Below are 16,953 nucleotides of genomic sequence, written 5' to 3' on the forward strand. Positions count from 1 at the left end.
GAAATCTACAGCAGCAGCTTCTCAGGTAATCAGTTAGTTCAATTAAACTGATAACCCCCTGTCGTGATACTGCTGAATTTTATATATCTAATATATAATTTTCTGTAAAGGATTTAAAAACTTAATGTGTTGTTTTTTTCTAGCACATGAACAGGATGATGATCTGAAGCTTGCAAAGAAATATTAGAATTAATTTATAGATGGAATTTCCATCCATAAATGTATTTTACAGACCGCCCTGCCTCCCGCCCTATGGCAGCTGGGAAGGGTTCAAGGGGGCCTCTAAATTGGATGAGCAGAAGATAAGGGATAGATGGAGAGATTTAAGAACGAAAAAAGGGTTGGTTTATATGACCATGACCATGAATGTAGAGAATGTATAGACCTAAGAATTTACGCTACAGCAAATGGGCGCTAGGTGGCAGCAGTGTGCCGGGCGTCTGTAGTCTGCTATGAAAAACCACAGAAGAAGAAAGAAATCGTTTCCTGGAGACGCCAGCGGTGTAAGTGATGAGAAATAATGTGCGTATCCCTGCATATAATTGTTTTTCCTAAACTATCTGGACCTGAATACGCTCCTAGCTGTCTGCAGATTGTTTGAAGTTTACGATAAAGTATGAGCACTAAGAGAAGATAGAGCAGCAGAATAGAAGCCATCTCTTTTTCAAGACAATAATCCGCCGTGATGGCATCAGGTATGTAGCCTGGCTCATAATGAGTCTTTGCAGTATTTGTTTTGTACACTCAGGTGCTTTTTAATGAATCGCTTTCAAAAATCTTGCCTAGAGGACGAAATCAACCTCCTGGTGATCGTCGTGGATGTAAACCCCATATGGTGGGGGCAGCAGGCTCAGCGGGATCCACAGGTATTAGCTGTGATGTCTGTGGTTACTCTGACTCATTAAAGTTTTTCTGAATGTCTCTGATGCCAAACAACGCTCCATGTACCCCTGTGTCCGCCCAGTTCACCCTGTCCAAGTGTATGGATGCAGTCATGGTGATGGGCAACGCTCACATGGCCATGGCTAGAACAAACAAGCTGGCTGTCATTGCTAGCCACTGCCAGGGCAGGTAATTTCATACCATAGTTTCACTGGGTTTTACTGCACAGAGGAATTTCTGAGGTCCACACACAGGCTTGTAAACTATATTAAGAGGAGAATCACCATCATGTGGAAAAGTATATTATCTGTCAGTTCTTGGACTTAAATATTAGGACATAAAAAACAGCAGTCGTCTTAAAATCAAGGAAATACAATATCAGATGAACAAAAACTGTTCATCTGTTTGCAGTGCAAACAGATTATCAGTTTAGCTGGTGGGTGTGGAATCCAATATGCTGGTCTGAGTATTTCTTCCACTAGTTTCAGTTTCCAGGAATAAAGTATTGTCTGTTTAATGTTTTGCTGCTGTCGCTGCTCATATGCGCTTTTCTCCCACTCACTTTTTCAGTCACTTCCTGTATCCCAGTAAGAGCTGGAGTGGAGAAGACGGTGGTGGCAATGATGTATCCTCAAGCGGAGATGGAAAATATGAACTCCTGTCTGCTGCCAATAACCTTATTGTCGAAGAGATCAGGAACATAATGTCAAAAAGTAAGCATGTATTTACGAGGATGAACTCTTAGGTATTTAAAGATGTTGTACAATGCTCCCTAAAATTCAGTGTATCTCACATGATTTCAGTTGAAGTGACGGGAAATTCAACAGATACTTTGTTGGCCGGATCCCTCGCCAAAGCTCTCTGCTGTATCCTTTTCATGCAGACTGTTTTATCATTTATGACATGCTGTGCAATAATAAACATTGCATTCAGTGCACGACTCCACAGAATCAGCCAGGAAGTGTAAGACAGGTGCTGGAAACTAAGCAGATATTTATATTTATAGCTTTTTTACAAAATTACTGTAATTAATGTCAAATGGGCCTACATATATGTAGGTAGTGCAGGAAAAATATTGTTAATCTTGACTTTAGAGGACATTTAGTGTCTATTTTGAAGAGAAATAGAATGCTATCACTTATTTAATCTTTCTTTTTTGCAATTTTAATTTATATGCCATCGTCACCCAGAGAATTTGTTTGTGTTGCAGAACGTATGTGATGTTTTGCTCTAAAGTTAAATATCTATAGATTATTTATTTTCCATCAATATTATTTACTTTTTCACCTTAATCCTTTAATATATAGATATTCACCGGCTCACGAAAGAGCTGGAAGGTGATTTAATCTTTATACATGCTTAATGCCAGTTATTGAATGAAGTTTTCCATTTACCCTGCTTTAATGTGTATATATATTTTCTCTCTCTTTTTTTAGTTGGACAAGAGATTAAATCAAGAATACTGGTAATGCCCAAATGTTCAAATATTATGAATGCTTTTGTTTAGTTTTTTTTCCCACCTGACTTTGACCCCTCTTTGACACTTTGCACTGTATAGGTGGTAAAAGCGGCTGAGGACTGCGCTCTCCAGTACATGAACTTCATGAATGTGATTTTTGCTGCTCAGAAGCAGGTAGAATATTAATAGATCATTGTCCTGTATTAACACTTAATTACCCTTTACTTACTACAGCAACTGCTGTAGATGAAAAGTTGGACCTAAAGATGCTTATAATGAAATGCTGTGTTGAAATAAAATAGTTTAAAACTCCCAGAAATAAGTAAAGCTGTTGACACACTATATAAAAACATCTGCTATCACTTAACATCCAAGTCATTTTCGTGCTGTTTTTAAGAAATATCAACCACTAATCCTTCTTTATTACACATAGAAGCCAAAATTTACAAAATAGAGTTAAATGTTTTATTCATTATGACCCAAACTAACCAGCTGAGTCCATAAATTCAACAAGACCGTCTCTACAGAGGTAAAGCTTGAGGAGCCGTTTTCCCATTGACTTTTATAAGAATGGAAGTGTTTTTGCAGCCAGAGCAGTCGCCACCTGGTGGCCATTAGAAAGAATCCAGGTTTAAGGCACTTGACTTTTCAAACCTGGAAGCCTTCTTCACCTATTATACTATTTATGATATCAACTGAAGTTAAACTAAGCCCAGGTTGTACTTGTCCTGTAATACCAGTTTGTAATATAAAATGGTTCAGTGAGTCAGCGTAATCTTTATTTAGCCAGACAAAGGTAGAAATAGAAAGGTAAAAATGAAACGCTAAATTTAAAAACGTTTTTGTGTTTTAAACAGAACATCCTGATAGATGCCTGTGTGTTGGATTCAGACTCTGGTCTCCTTCAGCAGGTAAATTCTTATAGCTCTGTAAGGACAATCACCACTTTGCAGTTTTCCAAGTATTTAAGGAAAGTACTTTGTCTTAACACAAATATTTTTCAGTGAATTAACATCTTTAGTGTGAGGTAGTGTGGTGATTATCATGTGATGTGATGTGTGCCCTCTACCATGCTATCGTAACCGTTATATACTCATTTCAGGCTTGTGATATAACTGGAGGATTGTACATGAAGATACCACAGAAAGTCGCCCTTGCACAGTATCTTTTGGTGAGAGTGCAGTACAGTTTCACACGCATTAAGAAGAATGGGGTTGGTTTCATTTGCATCTAACGACAGCTGTTTTTGTTGTCTTCTGAGCAGTGGGTGTTCCTGCCTGACTCTGAACAGCGGTCACAGCTGGTGCTGCCGCCGCCTGCACACGTGGACTACCGAGCTGCGTGTTTCTGCCACCGTAACCTCATTGAAATCGGTTATGTGTGCTCAGTTTGTCTGTCCAGTGAGTTTGAATTGCTTAAGTCTTTATTACTGGAAAGAGCTGCAGTATGTTTTTTTTAATCAGTCTGTTTCTTTTGTTTTTAGTATTCTGCAACTTCAGCCCCATTTGTACGACATGCGAGTAAGTGTCAGTGTTTGTGGAGTAGTGCTAATACATCTACATGTGTACATTCTGTACACTTATTTCCATATTAGGGCTGCGATTATTTTGATAGTTGACTAGTCACCGATTATTTTTGCGATTAGTCGACTAATCAGATCACGCGTCCATTGGACGTAAAACGTACAGCTTATTGCATCAGCATGCATCTGCTCTTATTTAACTATCATTAGCTATCATTGGAGTTTAATAAACGCAGCCGTCTGCTCCTTGCTATCTAAAATATAACAGGACACCCTAGTATATTCTCCAGCATCTCGCTCTTCTGATAATCAGTTGTCTGCTTGACGTTTATTCAGCTGTGTAAAAACTATAACTTTAATCTCAGCCAAACCGATTTACTCAGAAACAAATAAAATACTGAAAAAGGCCAAATAATAACATTTGTAAGTGATCTAATTGACTTGTATATCATGTTTAGCCTTAGTAGCGAAAGACAGCGGGGGGTTTGAAAACGATTGCTCTAGTGAGCCTTGAACCCCGGCTCGCTATCGAGCTAGTGGGTAACAGACGTCTCCGAAAACGCCGGAGCGCTTTTGAAAATATGTGGTGTCTTGATAAACTGAGCAGATATTTGAAGTTTACACAGCTACATCCTCGCCTGAAAAATGTTAAACGTTTATTTTGTGCCCAAGAATAATAAGAGTAACATCAAAACTAACTAGCTGCCGCCATTGTTGGAAACTGAGCAGGGCCGCGCTATGAATTCTGGGACACAGCTGCTTCTTCTTCTTCGAGGTTTAACGGCAGCTGGCATCCTTCTTCATGCAGCGCTGCCATCTTCTGTCTCAGTCCGTTATTACACTCTTGAACCCTTCTACTTATTCCTGCGTCTTTTGGGATATTACAAAGCTTCAAACGACGCGTCGACTATTAAATTGGTCGTCGACGATTTTGATAGTCGACTAATCGTGGCAACCCTATTCCATATGTCTTTGAACATTGGCTTTTTCAAAAATATTTTTTGCCTCTGTACAACAGCACAGTGGATTTGTATCAGGTCTGAAGTGCAGACCGTTTTAATTCAAGGGGTCCGAAAAATATTACATTAACTGTTCAGCAAATACAGCCCTGTTTATATACAGTCCACCATTATGACAAGGTGATGCATGTTTCCCTGTTATTTCTTGACAAATTAAGGAGAACTTTCTTTGGATAGATGAAACCACGGTTAACTTGTCCAAGAATTCTGGGAAGTGAAAAGTATGGAGGAGGAGTGAAACAGATCATGATCTGGAGCATACCATTTATCTGTTAAAAATATTGGAGGCAGTGTTATGGCATGGACATGTATGGCTCCCAGTGGAGGCAAGCCAATAGTGTTGATGCTGTGAATGCTGATAACCGTAGCAGGATGAACTGTGAAGCGTGCAGGTCTATACTCTCTGCTCAGCCAAATACTGAGTTTCACAACGCAAATGGATAATGACCCAAAGCATACTGCAAAAGCAACCAAATAGGATATTCTTAAATGGCTGAATCACCTCAACTCAATACAATATGCTTTTAGCTACTAAAACCAGAGACCCACAAACAAGCCTGGGTGAAGGCCTAGCAGAGCATCTAACAAGAGCAAAAGGAGCATTTGATCCACTGACTGCAAAGGACCTTCATCCAACTATTGAAACTAACCTTATGTGATGTTGTTAGTTTGATCAGTTCATTTTAGGCACCTGAAAGTGAAGGGCTGTGTATAAAGAAGTCTATAATAATTAAACAGTGCAAAATTTTATTTAAACACCTTAAAGCTTAAAGTCTGAACTTCAACTTCCATTTAAATCATGTATTGTTTTTTTTCTTTTTAGGACTGCCTTCAAAATCCAGCTACCACAGATAGTCAAGCCCAAAAAGAAGAAACTGAAACAACCAATGTGATGGGGGATTTTTTTGTGCTTGTTTTCTCATACTAATACAGTGAATTTAAATATACTTGTGAGGCAGTATAGCCTTATGGACATGTGGAGTAACACCGATTGTCTTCATGTTCACCGAGGCTGGTACTCATGTTTGTAAAAACATAATTCAGACATGACTGAAAATAAGTCTCGTTTTCTTCGTCTTGGGTAAAAATCACTCACCCAAAATTAAAACAGACACCGTTTTGTTATGATTTCATTATTTTTACATTAAAAAAACCACCGTAATAAACGTATGTTTTTGTTTCATTTTTACAATAATCGTAATAGTGCTGTCTCCATCGTGATCTCAGAAAGGTTTGGGTGTTTTTTCTCCACAGAGTTCAAAATAAGCCTTTATTAACAGAGTACTGCAAATCACACATGTGCTCACAGTCAGCTCATCATCACTTCAGATAAATAAGTGTCCAGCTGTGCTCCCAACAGGAAATCAAACACTGAACACCATAAAGCTGCTTTTTAAACACACAGAAATCTAATCAAGGTTCAGCTCCACACTCAGTAAACTCAGCATGACTTCTTGAACAGAGGTGCTTTATTTTCATACATCCTGTTCTGAAAACTGGAATAAGGGATATTGTTCCAAGTTCCCATAAAGTAGTGAAAAAGCCAGAGAGAGTTTTCAAACTTTAAGTGTTAGGGTGATCATCGCTGAACTGGAACGATGTTACATCTGAAAAATACAAAAATCAAGAATAACTTTTTACTTCTTATGGACATGATATGATGAATTTTAAGTATGTGTACTAAAAAGTGTTTTACTAGTGTCACTACATGGCAAATTGTAGAAATAATATGCCAAGAAACAATTTTTCAGCATTTTCTTGGCATTGAGGGCATCACTTGTTTTTGTTTCCAAATATCTATTAATCTCCAAACTCGTACAACTCAGGAGCTGCATCCTCTGAAGGTGTGCACTACATAGGACACAAAGCCCACACTGAGCTGCAACTGTGACCGCAGCAGAGGTAGAGTAGCATATTTTTGAGGGATATGAGGGTGAGAGAATAAACCATAGTATTTCAGATGATGCAAGAAAATTAATTATTCATTCATTCATTTTTAAATTTGAAAACTTCTCACAGCCCCGAGCAGGTGTTGGATTTTATATCCAGTAAAAATTTAGAATGGCGTTTTCCCAGATGATGTGATAGGACACAAACTTCGTTGGCAGCATAGAAATGGGAGAGACTTTGCTACAGTGCTGCAACACTGTCAGCCTTTAAAGGATGCATCCCCTGAGCTGGGGGAGAGCTTGAGTCTATATCAAACATGTCATTTTGCCACAGCCGTGCACTCACCCCAGCAAACCTCTGCCTGACCACCGCTGTGGAGTCAGGCTCATCTGAACTTTCTCGCCAGCCCGGATCACCGAGACGTGCAATGGTTTCTGCAGAGGAATGTCAAATTACAGTTTGCAGACTCAAATAACAACAAGGGAGATGCTTTTAAGAAACAAAAACAAAAAATCAAAACATTGCATTCTCTCATTATGACAAAGTTAAATACAAATGAAATTATATGCAAAGTATGACTTCTTATGCATCACAAGCTTCATGCATCAACAAAAATAAACTGTAATGGAATATTAAGAAATGAAGTTTGATTAATTGCCCGTTGAGTTTTCTGTGGTTCTTACCCCTTCACTGTGTTGCACCACAGAAGCAATATTCTGGAGGTTCTGAAAGTTCCCTGAGTTCACAGAACCAAACTCGATCAACTGATCACCGACTCGGAGCCCCTTTTAAAAGAAACAATCACTAAAATTATAGGAGAAACACCCCCCCCCCCAACAATGTTTTGCAGTACAAACTGAAAACAGCTGCTAGCTACAAAAGTTCACATCACTCACAGCTCCACAGGCAGGTGATCCCTCTGTCACAGCATCAAGCTGTGCAAAAGGTGGAGGCAGCGTAACCTGATGTTCCATCGCCTCCTCCTGGGCTTCTGCCTCATCCCGTTCCCGCTTGGCTTTCTCTCGAGCATGCAACTTGTGTAGGGCTTCTTCTATCTCCGCCATGATGGTCTTGTGATCGTTCTGTAAACCTGAGTATAGAATAAATATCTTAATAGGGTTAAAACCAATCTGAAATCAAAGAAATATAATAAATAATAAGTATACATTAAAACATTAAATAACATATTAAGTAAACAAAAATATATAATATACACCCAATAGCCACTTTGTTGAAGACATCTGTTCAACTGCTTGTCAATGCAAATACCTAATCAGCCAATAACATGGCAGCAGCTACACTAAATGTAGCAGGGAGGCTGGTCTGAGTCTTTTAGAATCTGCTGAGATTTTCTCAACCAACCATCTCTAGGGTTTACAGAGACTGGTCAGAAAAACAGAAAATGTCCAGTAAGTGGCAGTTCTCCGGGTGAAAATACTTTGCTGATGTCAGAGGTCAGATGAGAATGGCTTCGAGCTAATAGGAAGGCAACAGTAACTCAAATAACCACTCGTTTAAGCTATGCTGGAGTATCTCTGAACTCACAACATCTGGAACATTGAAACATATGAGCTACAGCAACAGAAGACCACACAAGGCGCTACACCTGTCAACTAAGAACAAGAAACTACAGCTACAATCGGGAGGGGCTCATCAAAATCAAACAACAGAAGATTGGAAAAATGTTTCCTGGTCTGATGAGTTTTTCATTTCTGCTGCAACAAAAGCACGAATCCACTGCATCAGCAGTTCAAGTAGATTATGGTGGTGTAATGGTGTTGGGGATATTTTCTTGGTCCACTCTGGGTCCTTAGTACTGAGTGAGCATCATTTAAACTTCCCACCCTACCAGAGTATTGTTGCTGAACATGTTCATCCCATTTTTAGCACCTTGTTGAATCTATGCATTGAAGCATTAATGCAGCTCTGAAGGCAAAGGTGGGTGCAGTCTGGTGTACACTCTGGCAAGTGTATTACATCTTAGAAAAATAAACGGCATTTAAAATGCTTACTACATGTATTTAAAACCAAATAGAATTATCTGTTGGTGTCATCTTTAAAATCTTTTAGTGACCATTAACATGTACTTTTGTTTCATCATGCCTTGGGAACGTAGATAAGTTATCTGAAATACTACTTTAACTTTTAAAAACGCACCGCACACGTGGTGTGTGCGTAAATTATGAGATATCAGTTTGTGCTTTGATAGCATACATCAGTTTTTCTGCCACACAACATAAAGAGACATTATCTGCCACCAGAGATGGGCAGTAACGCGTTACTTGTAACACGTTACTGTAATCCGATTACTTTTTTCAAGTAACGAGTAAAGTAAGGGATTACTATTGCAAAAATGGTAATTAGATTACTGTTACTTTCCCGTAGGAACGCTGCGTTACTAAAACCGTGGGTTTTTTGCGAGAATGTCTCATGACAGTGACATAAGCAAGTGCAAGGTTTGTGACAACAGCTGTCTGCAGATCAACAGTGGATAATATATCGAGTGCAGGAGAGAGTATGAGCGTGCAGCGTTTAAAGCGTGGAAGTACTGACCTTACTTTGAGTTTGATTCCATAAAAAGTGACAAAAACATTAATGTCCGTTGTGCGTGGGAAGAAAACTTCTTTTTACAGCGAAAAAAACCCCTAAACTTCCAAGCAAGCACCGATGCGCAACGACGTAATGGGAAACTCACAGAGAAATTCGCGGATTCTTCCACTGACCACCGCAGCACACCTGCACCAGGGTAAACCTCCGCCTACCCGACTCCTGCTTTACAGGTGAAAATAGAGCAAAAGGAGCGCTAGTCTTTGATTTTATTTATTTTCTGCTGTGTTTTACTTGCATCTATTTGAAAGACTGAGTGTAAACACACAAAAAAAGAATTTGTGCTGGAATGTGCAGAAAATTGGTTTAAATGTTAAACTAATTTCTTCCAGTCAGAGAATGTTGCATATAATTAAATTTTTGCTTGATGCATAAAGTTAAAAGATTAAAACTGATAAAACAAGTTTTAAAAAGAGATTTTTCCATTTGATTACATTTTGTATGATGGATTATGCAGAAAAAGTAGAATTGGGCTGAAAGATCTATCGCTTTATCACCTATTCAGGTTGTAAATCGTGTTTTTAAAAAGTAACTAAGTAATTAATTACTTTTGAAAATAAGTAATCAGTAAAGTAATGGGATTACTTTTTGGGGAAGTAATCAGTAATTAGTTACTGATTACTTTTTTCAAGTAACTTGACCAACACTGTCTGCCACACAGTCAAACACGACATGCGTGTCTCCAGCTGTCAGGGAAACCACTGAAAGCAAACAAACTGCTGCTCACATGAAATGTTGTGCCTAGCCGTCCTAATCTGGTACAGATTAACATCTGCTCGTGGGTAACCCTCCGCATCCACCAAAGAGTCTTCAACTCCGACCCCCTGCTGTAAATAAAAGTAAACAAAGGCGATTAAAAAAAGACCTTACTGTGACTTAGCTTTGTGCTACGTTTTGCTAATAATATGGTCGCCGACTTACGTCTTGTAGGACATCGTAATACGCCTTTATCTGCTCTTCAATTTCATCTTTCTTCTTGATGAGGTTTTTAACATCATCCATTGTTATTTCGGAGTTTCCAGGAATGTTTTCATCTGTCATCTTCATGGCTGCTCCAACTAGTACTTCCGGTGTAACGCCTGTTTCTTCTTCGCTTGTCTTTATTTGGCAGTAAAGCGCTCCGCTGCCCCTCAATGATTTGCTCGTTGTACGAAAACATTTTAGACGATCTTTAAACTGGTATTACTGCCAACAGCACAAATAATAATGAAATTATTGTTGGTCATTGTTATGTTGTCCAAAACAACTACAGCCGAAAAGCGCAGAATTAGAATGAAATAACTAATAATTTAAATGACACATATAGAATTTCTAAAAAATACCTAAACTGGAACATTTAAACTTTGGCTCATATTTTTTATACTCCTGTGGAAAACACGTTCACCACTGGGTTCCATCAGTACAAAGACCAAATAAAAAACTTCCGACATCTCATACACAACAGTGATCAATGATTCTTCCTTTTGTGCATCTCTCAGCTAAGATGTTTTTGTCCTCTACCTGCTTCCATCTGAGAAGCAGAGCTGTAAGCTCTCAGGGCCCTCCTTCTGTTGAACAAGCTCGTTTGGTTTGGGAGAGAAACACCCTCTCTATTTTTAAGATTAGGTTTAAAACTCTCCTTTTTGATATAGCTCATTGTTTATATGTTTATATGTGACTTTACTCTTAATTATTATGCCGAGACTCTCTTCCACTCGACTGAAGATCTAGATTAGGCAACAATATTCACAAAAGAAAAAAAAAAAAAAAAATTAGGTCAACTTATTGCCTGTATATCCTGAATGACTAGGACCCCGCCCCCCTCCTGATGATGCAGTAATGCTGGTTGTAAATAACAGTTTTGAAGTTGCAAGAGATTATCACTATTTTTGCCCTCACCAAAACTAAACAAAATATTAGTGCGAGGCTTTTTTGAGTACTTTATTTTTCCTGTATACCAATTTATTTATTTTCCAAAAGAGCTACTAACAGTTTTTTTTAAATCATATAAGATGCAGACAGTTATTGCTACTAGAATCTCAGCATGAATTTGAAACCTTTCAGTTTTCCATTTATATGATAAAGTTTTGTTTTGTTTTTTTAATAAAAAAAAGTTAAAGCTTTTAATGGAAATTAGTAAAGGAGGACCAGGTTTGGACTATCAGTCATTGGACTGAGTCATTTCAACATCTGACACCTGTCTGACTTTCCAAAAAGCCAAGCTTCTAAAACTTCTCTGTTGGCAATATGGCAAATAATCATCGGCTTTAGTGAAGGAAAACACCCAAACACATTACATTCAATCATGTGTCACCTTTAATATATTAGATACATACAATCACAGATCTTTAGATGAAGCCCTTGGATTTTTTTCAGAAATCTTTCTAGAGCTGTAAACAACATGCAGCTTGTGCATGCTAAACATTTTTTGCACCCACGTGCTGAGAACAAATACACAGCTTTCACAAATACACCCCTGACTTTTAGTCAAGAACAGTCACACCAACTTGTCCTGTAGCCTACTTTGGAATTTCAGAGCAGCATACATAAAGGCACAATGGTATAAAACTATTCAAAATTATCATAGTGAATAAGTATCATAAAGTGTTTGTTCTACATCTGTAAGTGCTGTGTACCCTGAGTGCTTAAATGGTGCATATGAGATCTCTTATTGGAAAATGGAATGTGATTTATTGGCTCAATGCTTAAATTGGACAGATGGGCAAATAATTTGGACTAAAGTCATTAAAACCTCTGTGAACATTGTGTTACTGCATGCATAAAGTTTCCTTCATCTTCAGCTGGCTTACAAATGCCCTACTCCTGCATTGGGAGCATGTGCAAATGTGGCACTGGAAAGTACGCTTCATTTGTCCTGCAGCCTACAAATGTTAGTGCTGACGATTAAATAAAGTCAAGTGCCAGATTAGCTCTATTAATAGAAATGCCTAACAGCCCGTTTCCCTCAAACCTCCGTCTTGATCCTCAAGCACCAGCACTGACTCCTCCTTATTATCCTGAGTGGACAACAAAACCTCCTTCTGAGCAGTTATCTCCTTCTGAGCCAGGACAAATTGGCTTCTGGTCTCATCCAGCTGTGAATGAACTTCTTGCACCCACTTTTGTAGCTGCGCATTGAGAGCATCCATACCTTGGTCCAGCTTCTCCTGCCTGCCTTTGAGGTCTTCTAGCAGGTTCTGTGTGTCACTGATCACCTGCTGCCTCCTGTTTAATGCACAGGGAGTACGCTGACCCAGCATGTAGCCTTCAAACTCTTCTGGACTGAGGCTGAGTGCTGGCCCATCCAGCTTTTCAATGAAGGCCACAGCACAGGACTAAATAAAGAGATGCGGACACCCGTATGAGTTATTAACAGGTCTAACAACACCCTGTGGTGTATGATGGGTGAGGAACTTTTCAGTCAACTCACCAAATTTGTGAAATAGTAGCCGCTCTCTCCTGCCATCAGACTGTGAGGGAGCCCAAAACGAATCACGTATTGCATGTTGGAGTGGAGGCGAGGCGGATTGGCCTTCAGCACCACGTAAACCAGGCTTGACAAGAAGTCATCAGCATTAGCAGGCTCACTGTTTGAGCGGGAAAGGGCTTCGAAGACATGCTGGCTGCATTTGGAAACGCACGCGAGTTTGTCTTGAGGTGCTCGTTTGGCATCCATTTCGATTATGGCTGTGGGAAAAATAAAGGCTGGAACTCATTTCAAATGTTATGACATTGACAAAATATGCCTCCCTTTATCATTAAAGTAACAGTTTTTCATTTTGGGAAATGCACTTTTTCTTTTCTTATGTCAGGGAGTTAAATACGAGGCTGCAGTTGGCAAGCCTGGACCCGTACACAGGTAATATGTTACCAGCATCAAAGTTGCTCATGACATGAATCTTTTGATGCAATTTTTAGATAAGAAAGCAAACAAATGCATTTCCCACCATGTCAAATTGCTCATTTAAGTATTGAGATTTTAAATCACCAGTTATAGCAGGCAGAAAGGGGTCGCCTGTGACAGAGACCTTTTCATCAGGAAAAGGTACGCCTAGCATCTGCGGCGTAACCCAGTTCAAAGAACTGCAAATAAGAGACATTAGTTATAAAAAAAAAAACAAAAACACAAAACTTCTAATCCTGACTTTTAACTCAGGATTAGAAGTTTGGGGTTTTTTTTCCAAGATGGGTAAAACCAAAACAAAACACAGCTGATGTACCGGATCCTTCTCTGGAGAGCCAGGTCCTTCTGTTCATCATCACAGCTGTCATGGCAGAAAACCCATTTGTGCAGCCGTGTCATTATTAACTTCTCTACATGCTCCATTATCTGAGTGACCTGAGCTTCAGGAAAACCTGAAAACATAAACAGCGATTTAAAAGCCACTTTAAATACAAATATTGCATCATACACAGTTTGGAACAGATCTGTACTCACTGCTAAAATATTCAGCAAAAGACTGATAAAAATCCTGCACGAGGTCTGACTGCTTCTGCACCGGCAGATCCTGCAAAGATGACGTGAATCGATGATCAGGATGCCTCTAGCTCGTGACATAATTGTCGTGTTAGATGCTTAAACTGCTTACATGGTATGCCTCCATTGTGTTGAGAAAAGCTGTACAGCGGGACTGCAAGCGCTGGGAAGGAGGACTCCGAAGTATCTTTAGGAAACCAGTGAAGTCTCCAGGCTCAAGGTTTTCGTAGGCTTTTAACACATTTGCACGGCTTTCAGAAGACTCTGGAGGGACAAATAGTCAAAAGGTGAAGAGGCAGCAAAATCCAAACAGATAGCCAGATAATCTAATCCAGGGGTGAGGGAACTCTAGGCCTCAAGCGCCAGTGTCCTGCAGGTTTTAGATGCGTCCTTGATCCAACACAGCTATATAATATGGGTAAATTACATCCTTAACATGTCTTGAGGTTCTCCAGAGGCCTGGTAATACTATATATAGGTATGCATAATTTGGATGTGTACAAAAGACCAAAACAGTATATATAGTGCATTCTGGTTCAGCAGAAGGTATGGTGGATGTTTGTGTACAGTGATTATTAGTAAAGTCTGTTGCCTTATTCTCTGCATTTTGCTGGGGGTTTTTTTTTTCTTACAGACAGCAAAAATACTGAGTGAAGGTTAAAACTTTTACCTTCATGGACTTAATGACAATGTTTAGAGGAAGAATTCTGGCTTTCTATTCAGAGGAGCTGGGTAGTATTAAGTTATTCTTCTTTTTGAGTATTTCAGAGAGACAGGATTGCAGAAAAAAAGTAAAAAGGGCCACCATGGTTGGTGTGACAGAGGAGGATGCTTGGACAAGGTGAAATGGAGGCAGCTGATCTGCTGTGGCAACCTCAAATGGGGCTAGCTGCTGTAACTGGCTGTTGACCTAATAATGACTTTAAGAAAACCACAAAACTAAAGTTTTACCTTGAGGTTTTGGAGGCGATGGGCTGCCCCAGAACAGTCTTCTCACTGTGTTAATTCGACGACCTTTCTCAATGTTTTTCTTCTCCTCAAATTTGGAGAATGTGGGGAGCGTTCCATCACTGCGCGGTCTATGAGGAATGAAAGGATTAGACATCTCTGTCCCGAGCTGAGAGACAGAAAACAAATGGAAGGTCTCTCTATCTGTATTTAGACTGATGCGTTATACCCTCACATATCCAGATGTCATATTAAAGGGCAGTATTCTCACATACATTTTCAATATACTTTAACATAATGAGCAAACGTAACAGCATGAATAAAGTTTACCTAATTTCTTCTCTCGGGGTTCCAGCGGCCCGTGCCCTCTCTCTCCAGCACTTGGAGCACAAACCCTGCCATGCTGGGTTTCCATAGTAACCACAGGCGTTCTTACAGAGCAGCTCCTCCTGAGAAACTCTGATTCCTCTCTGTTTATCCATCCACATGTCTTTTATATGCTACCTGCTGGACGTACAATTCAGCTTTAGAGCACAAAAAAAGTAAAGTTCCACTATACTTATCATCATAATTATTATACTTAACTACTCAATATTTGTCTTATAAAAAATGTCAGTAATTTTAAAGAAAGCTCAGTTGTGTGTTTGAAACTATAGCCTGGTTATGCGTACCATAGCCCAACACCCTGTGAAGAAAAAAAAAAAAAAAAAACCCTCAACCAAGTCTCATTTTATGATTCTGGATGACCACATAATGTCAGAATTGCAGTGACGCAAAGAACATTAAACTGAACAACTAAAACTGATAAATATAAGATTGGAAAGATGTCCAAATTCCATTTTGGCACAGGGTCAGAAAACATTAATGCATGGATCCATCTTGCCTTGTATCAATTGTTCAGGCTGGTGGTGCTGTGCAAACTTTGAACCTTAGTGCCGACTAAGCATTGCTTAAACACCACAGCATAACTGAGTATTGTTGCTCACCACTTCCATCCCTCTATGACCACAGTGTTCCTATCTTCTGATGGGACAGACAACACACCATTTCACAAAGCTCAAATCATCACAAACTGGTTTACTGAACACGACAATGCGTTCACTGTACTTGAGTGGGCTCCACAGTCACCAGATCTCAATCTAATAAAGCACCTTTGGGATGTGATGGAACGGGAGATTCACATCATAGATGTGCAGCTGACAAATCTGCAGCAACAGTGTGATGCTGTCATGTCAATATGGACAAAAATATCTGCGTAATGCTTCCGGTTCAATGCTGAATCTATAGCGTGAAGCATTAAGGCCAATCTGATTGCAAAAGGGAATCCAAGCCGACACTAGCAAGGTCTACTTAAAGTGTCCAGTGAGTGAAAAATATCCTAAAATATCCTAGTATCCTAAGACGTCTTATACATTTCTATGGCGCTGAGAGTTAACTAACTTTTTCGGCAGTATCGAGTACTATTGCAAAAAGCTATAGCCTCGTGGTAACATTTTATTCAAAACTTTTCAATGAAGGCATAATGTCTAATCCCCGAGTGTATAAGAGTTGGGTGTTAGCCGTTAGCATCTCAAGCTGGAGCGGCTGACTGTCAGCTGAGGGGGATTGGCGACAAGAACCGCTGGCTAATGCTAATGCTAGTACCAACTAAAAGCGAGTGACCAGTCAATCATTAAATCAGTCACCAAAACCTCGTTTTAAACACAACCATCAGTCTCACCTGTCAGCTGATAAAACCATTACCAGTCCCCGCTGTTATCTTATCAAAGCGCTCCTTTACTTTCTGGAGTCGTCACAGTCATAAACGCTTCATACTGATAACGAGAACCTTTCAGACCTCAGTTGAAGACATTCAGTAAGAAAAAACGAAAGGCTAAGAACAGGTAGCAAACATTAATAACGCCCAGTGGCACGAAACAGAACCAGAAAGTCCGCCGCTTCTAAAGCCGTGCAACCGGAAAAACCATCCAGAAGGAAACCGTGAAAGTACAGGACACTGTGTCGACCCTTCAAAGTAAAAGCTTTATATATACCGAGCATCTGTAGATTTCAAAATAAAACATATTTTTGGTTAATGCGATCTCGAATTATTATAGTTAATAACCACATAATCTTGTCTATCGTGGCTTTTATCTTTAAAAAAAAATACATAATCAAATAATGGAATAAT

The 16,953-nt window shown here is 39.4% G+C and overlaps 3 protein-coding genes across 4 annotated transcripts; 1 reads left to right on the top strand and 2 right to left on the bottom strand.

Annotated features, from left to right (window-relative positions):
• Nucleotides 1–440: 440 nt before the first annotated feature.
• gtf2h3 (general transcription factor IIH, polypeptide 3) lies at nucleotides 441–6,048 on the top strand. The gene is made up of 13 exons (XM_005916249.2): nucleotides 441–695; nucleotides 787–866; nucleotides 965–1,071; nucleotides 1,453–1,595; nucleotides 1,686–1,748; nucleotides 2,190–2,219; nucleotides 2,319–2,347; nucleotides 2,441–2,515; nucleotides 3,199–3,252; nucleotides 3,444–3,512; nucleotides 3,606–3,741; nucleotides 3,825–3,861; nucleotides 5,706–6,048. The coding sequence occupies exons 1-13, from the start codon at nucleotides 686–688 to the stop codon at nucleotides 5,773–5,775; spliced, it is 903 nt and encodes a 300-aa protein (XP_005916311.1). The 5' UTR covers nucleotides 441–685; the 3' UTR covers nucleotides 5,776–6,048.
• Nucleotides 6,025–10,483, bottom strand: psmd9 (proteasome 26S subunit, non-ATPase 9). Its single transcript, XM_005916248.3, has 6 exons — nucleotides 10,301–10,483; nucleotides 10,107–10,206; nucleotides 7,669–7,862; nucleotides 7,456–7,557; nucleotides 7,118–7,206; nucleotides 6,025–6,489 (listed from the first exon to the last, which is right to left on the bottom strand). The coding sequence occupies exons 1-6, from the start codon at nucleotides 10,424–10,426 to the stop codon at nucleotides 6,462–6,464; spliced, it is 639 nt and encodes a 212-aa protein (XP_005916310.1). The 5' UTR covers nucleotides 10,427–10,483; the 3' UTR covers nucleotides 6,025–6,461.
• An 876-nt stretch (nucleotides 10,484–11,359) lies between these two features.
• On the bottom strand, nucleotides 11,360–16,785 carry LOC102292115 (rab5 GDP/GTP exchange factor). Of its 2 annotated transcripts, none has more exons than XM_005916251.3 (9): nucleotides 16,504–16,785; nucleotides 15,114–15,287; nucleotides 14,787–14,914; nucleotides 13,948–14,099; nucleotides 13,797–13,866; nucleotides 13,579–13,714; nucleotides 13,347–13,441; nucleotides 12,789–13,045; nucleotides 11,360–12,693 (listed from the first exon to the last, which is right to left on the bottom strand). In XM_005916251.3, the coding sequence occupies exons 2-9, from the start codon at nucleotides 15,269–15,271 to the stop codon at nucleotides 12,307–12,309; spliced, it is 1,383 nt and encodes a 460-aa protein (XP_005916313.1). In that variant the 5' UTR covers nucleotides 15,272–15,287; nucleotides 16,504–16,785; the 3' UTR covers nucleotides 11,360–12,306. The 2 variants fall into 2 exon arrangements, with proteins under 2 accessions (XP_005916313.1, XP_005916314.1); XM_005916252.3 differs by having other exon boundaries at nucleotides 15,114–15,290.
• Nucleotides 16,786–16,953: the final 168 nt, after the last annotated feature.

The sequence above is a fragment of the Haplochromis burtoni genome, unplaced genomic scaffold (assembly GCF_018398535.1).
Source record: "Haplochromis burtoni strain Fernald_Lab_line unplaced genomic scaffold, NCSU_Asbu1 Contig_18, whole genome shotgun sequence".
Lineage (NCBI taxonomy): Eukaryota > Metazoa > Chordata > Actinopteri > Cichliformes > Cichlidae > Haplochromis > Haplochromis burtoni.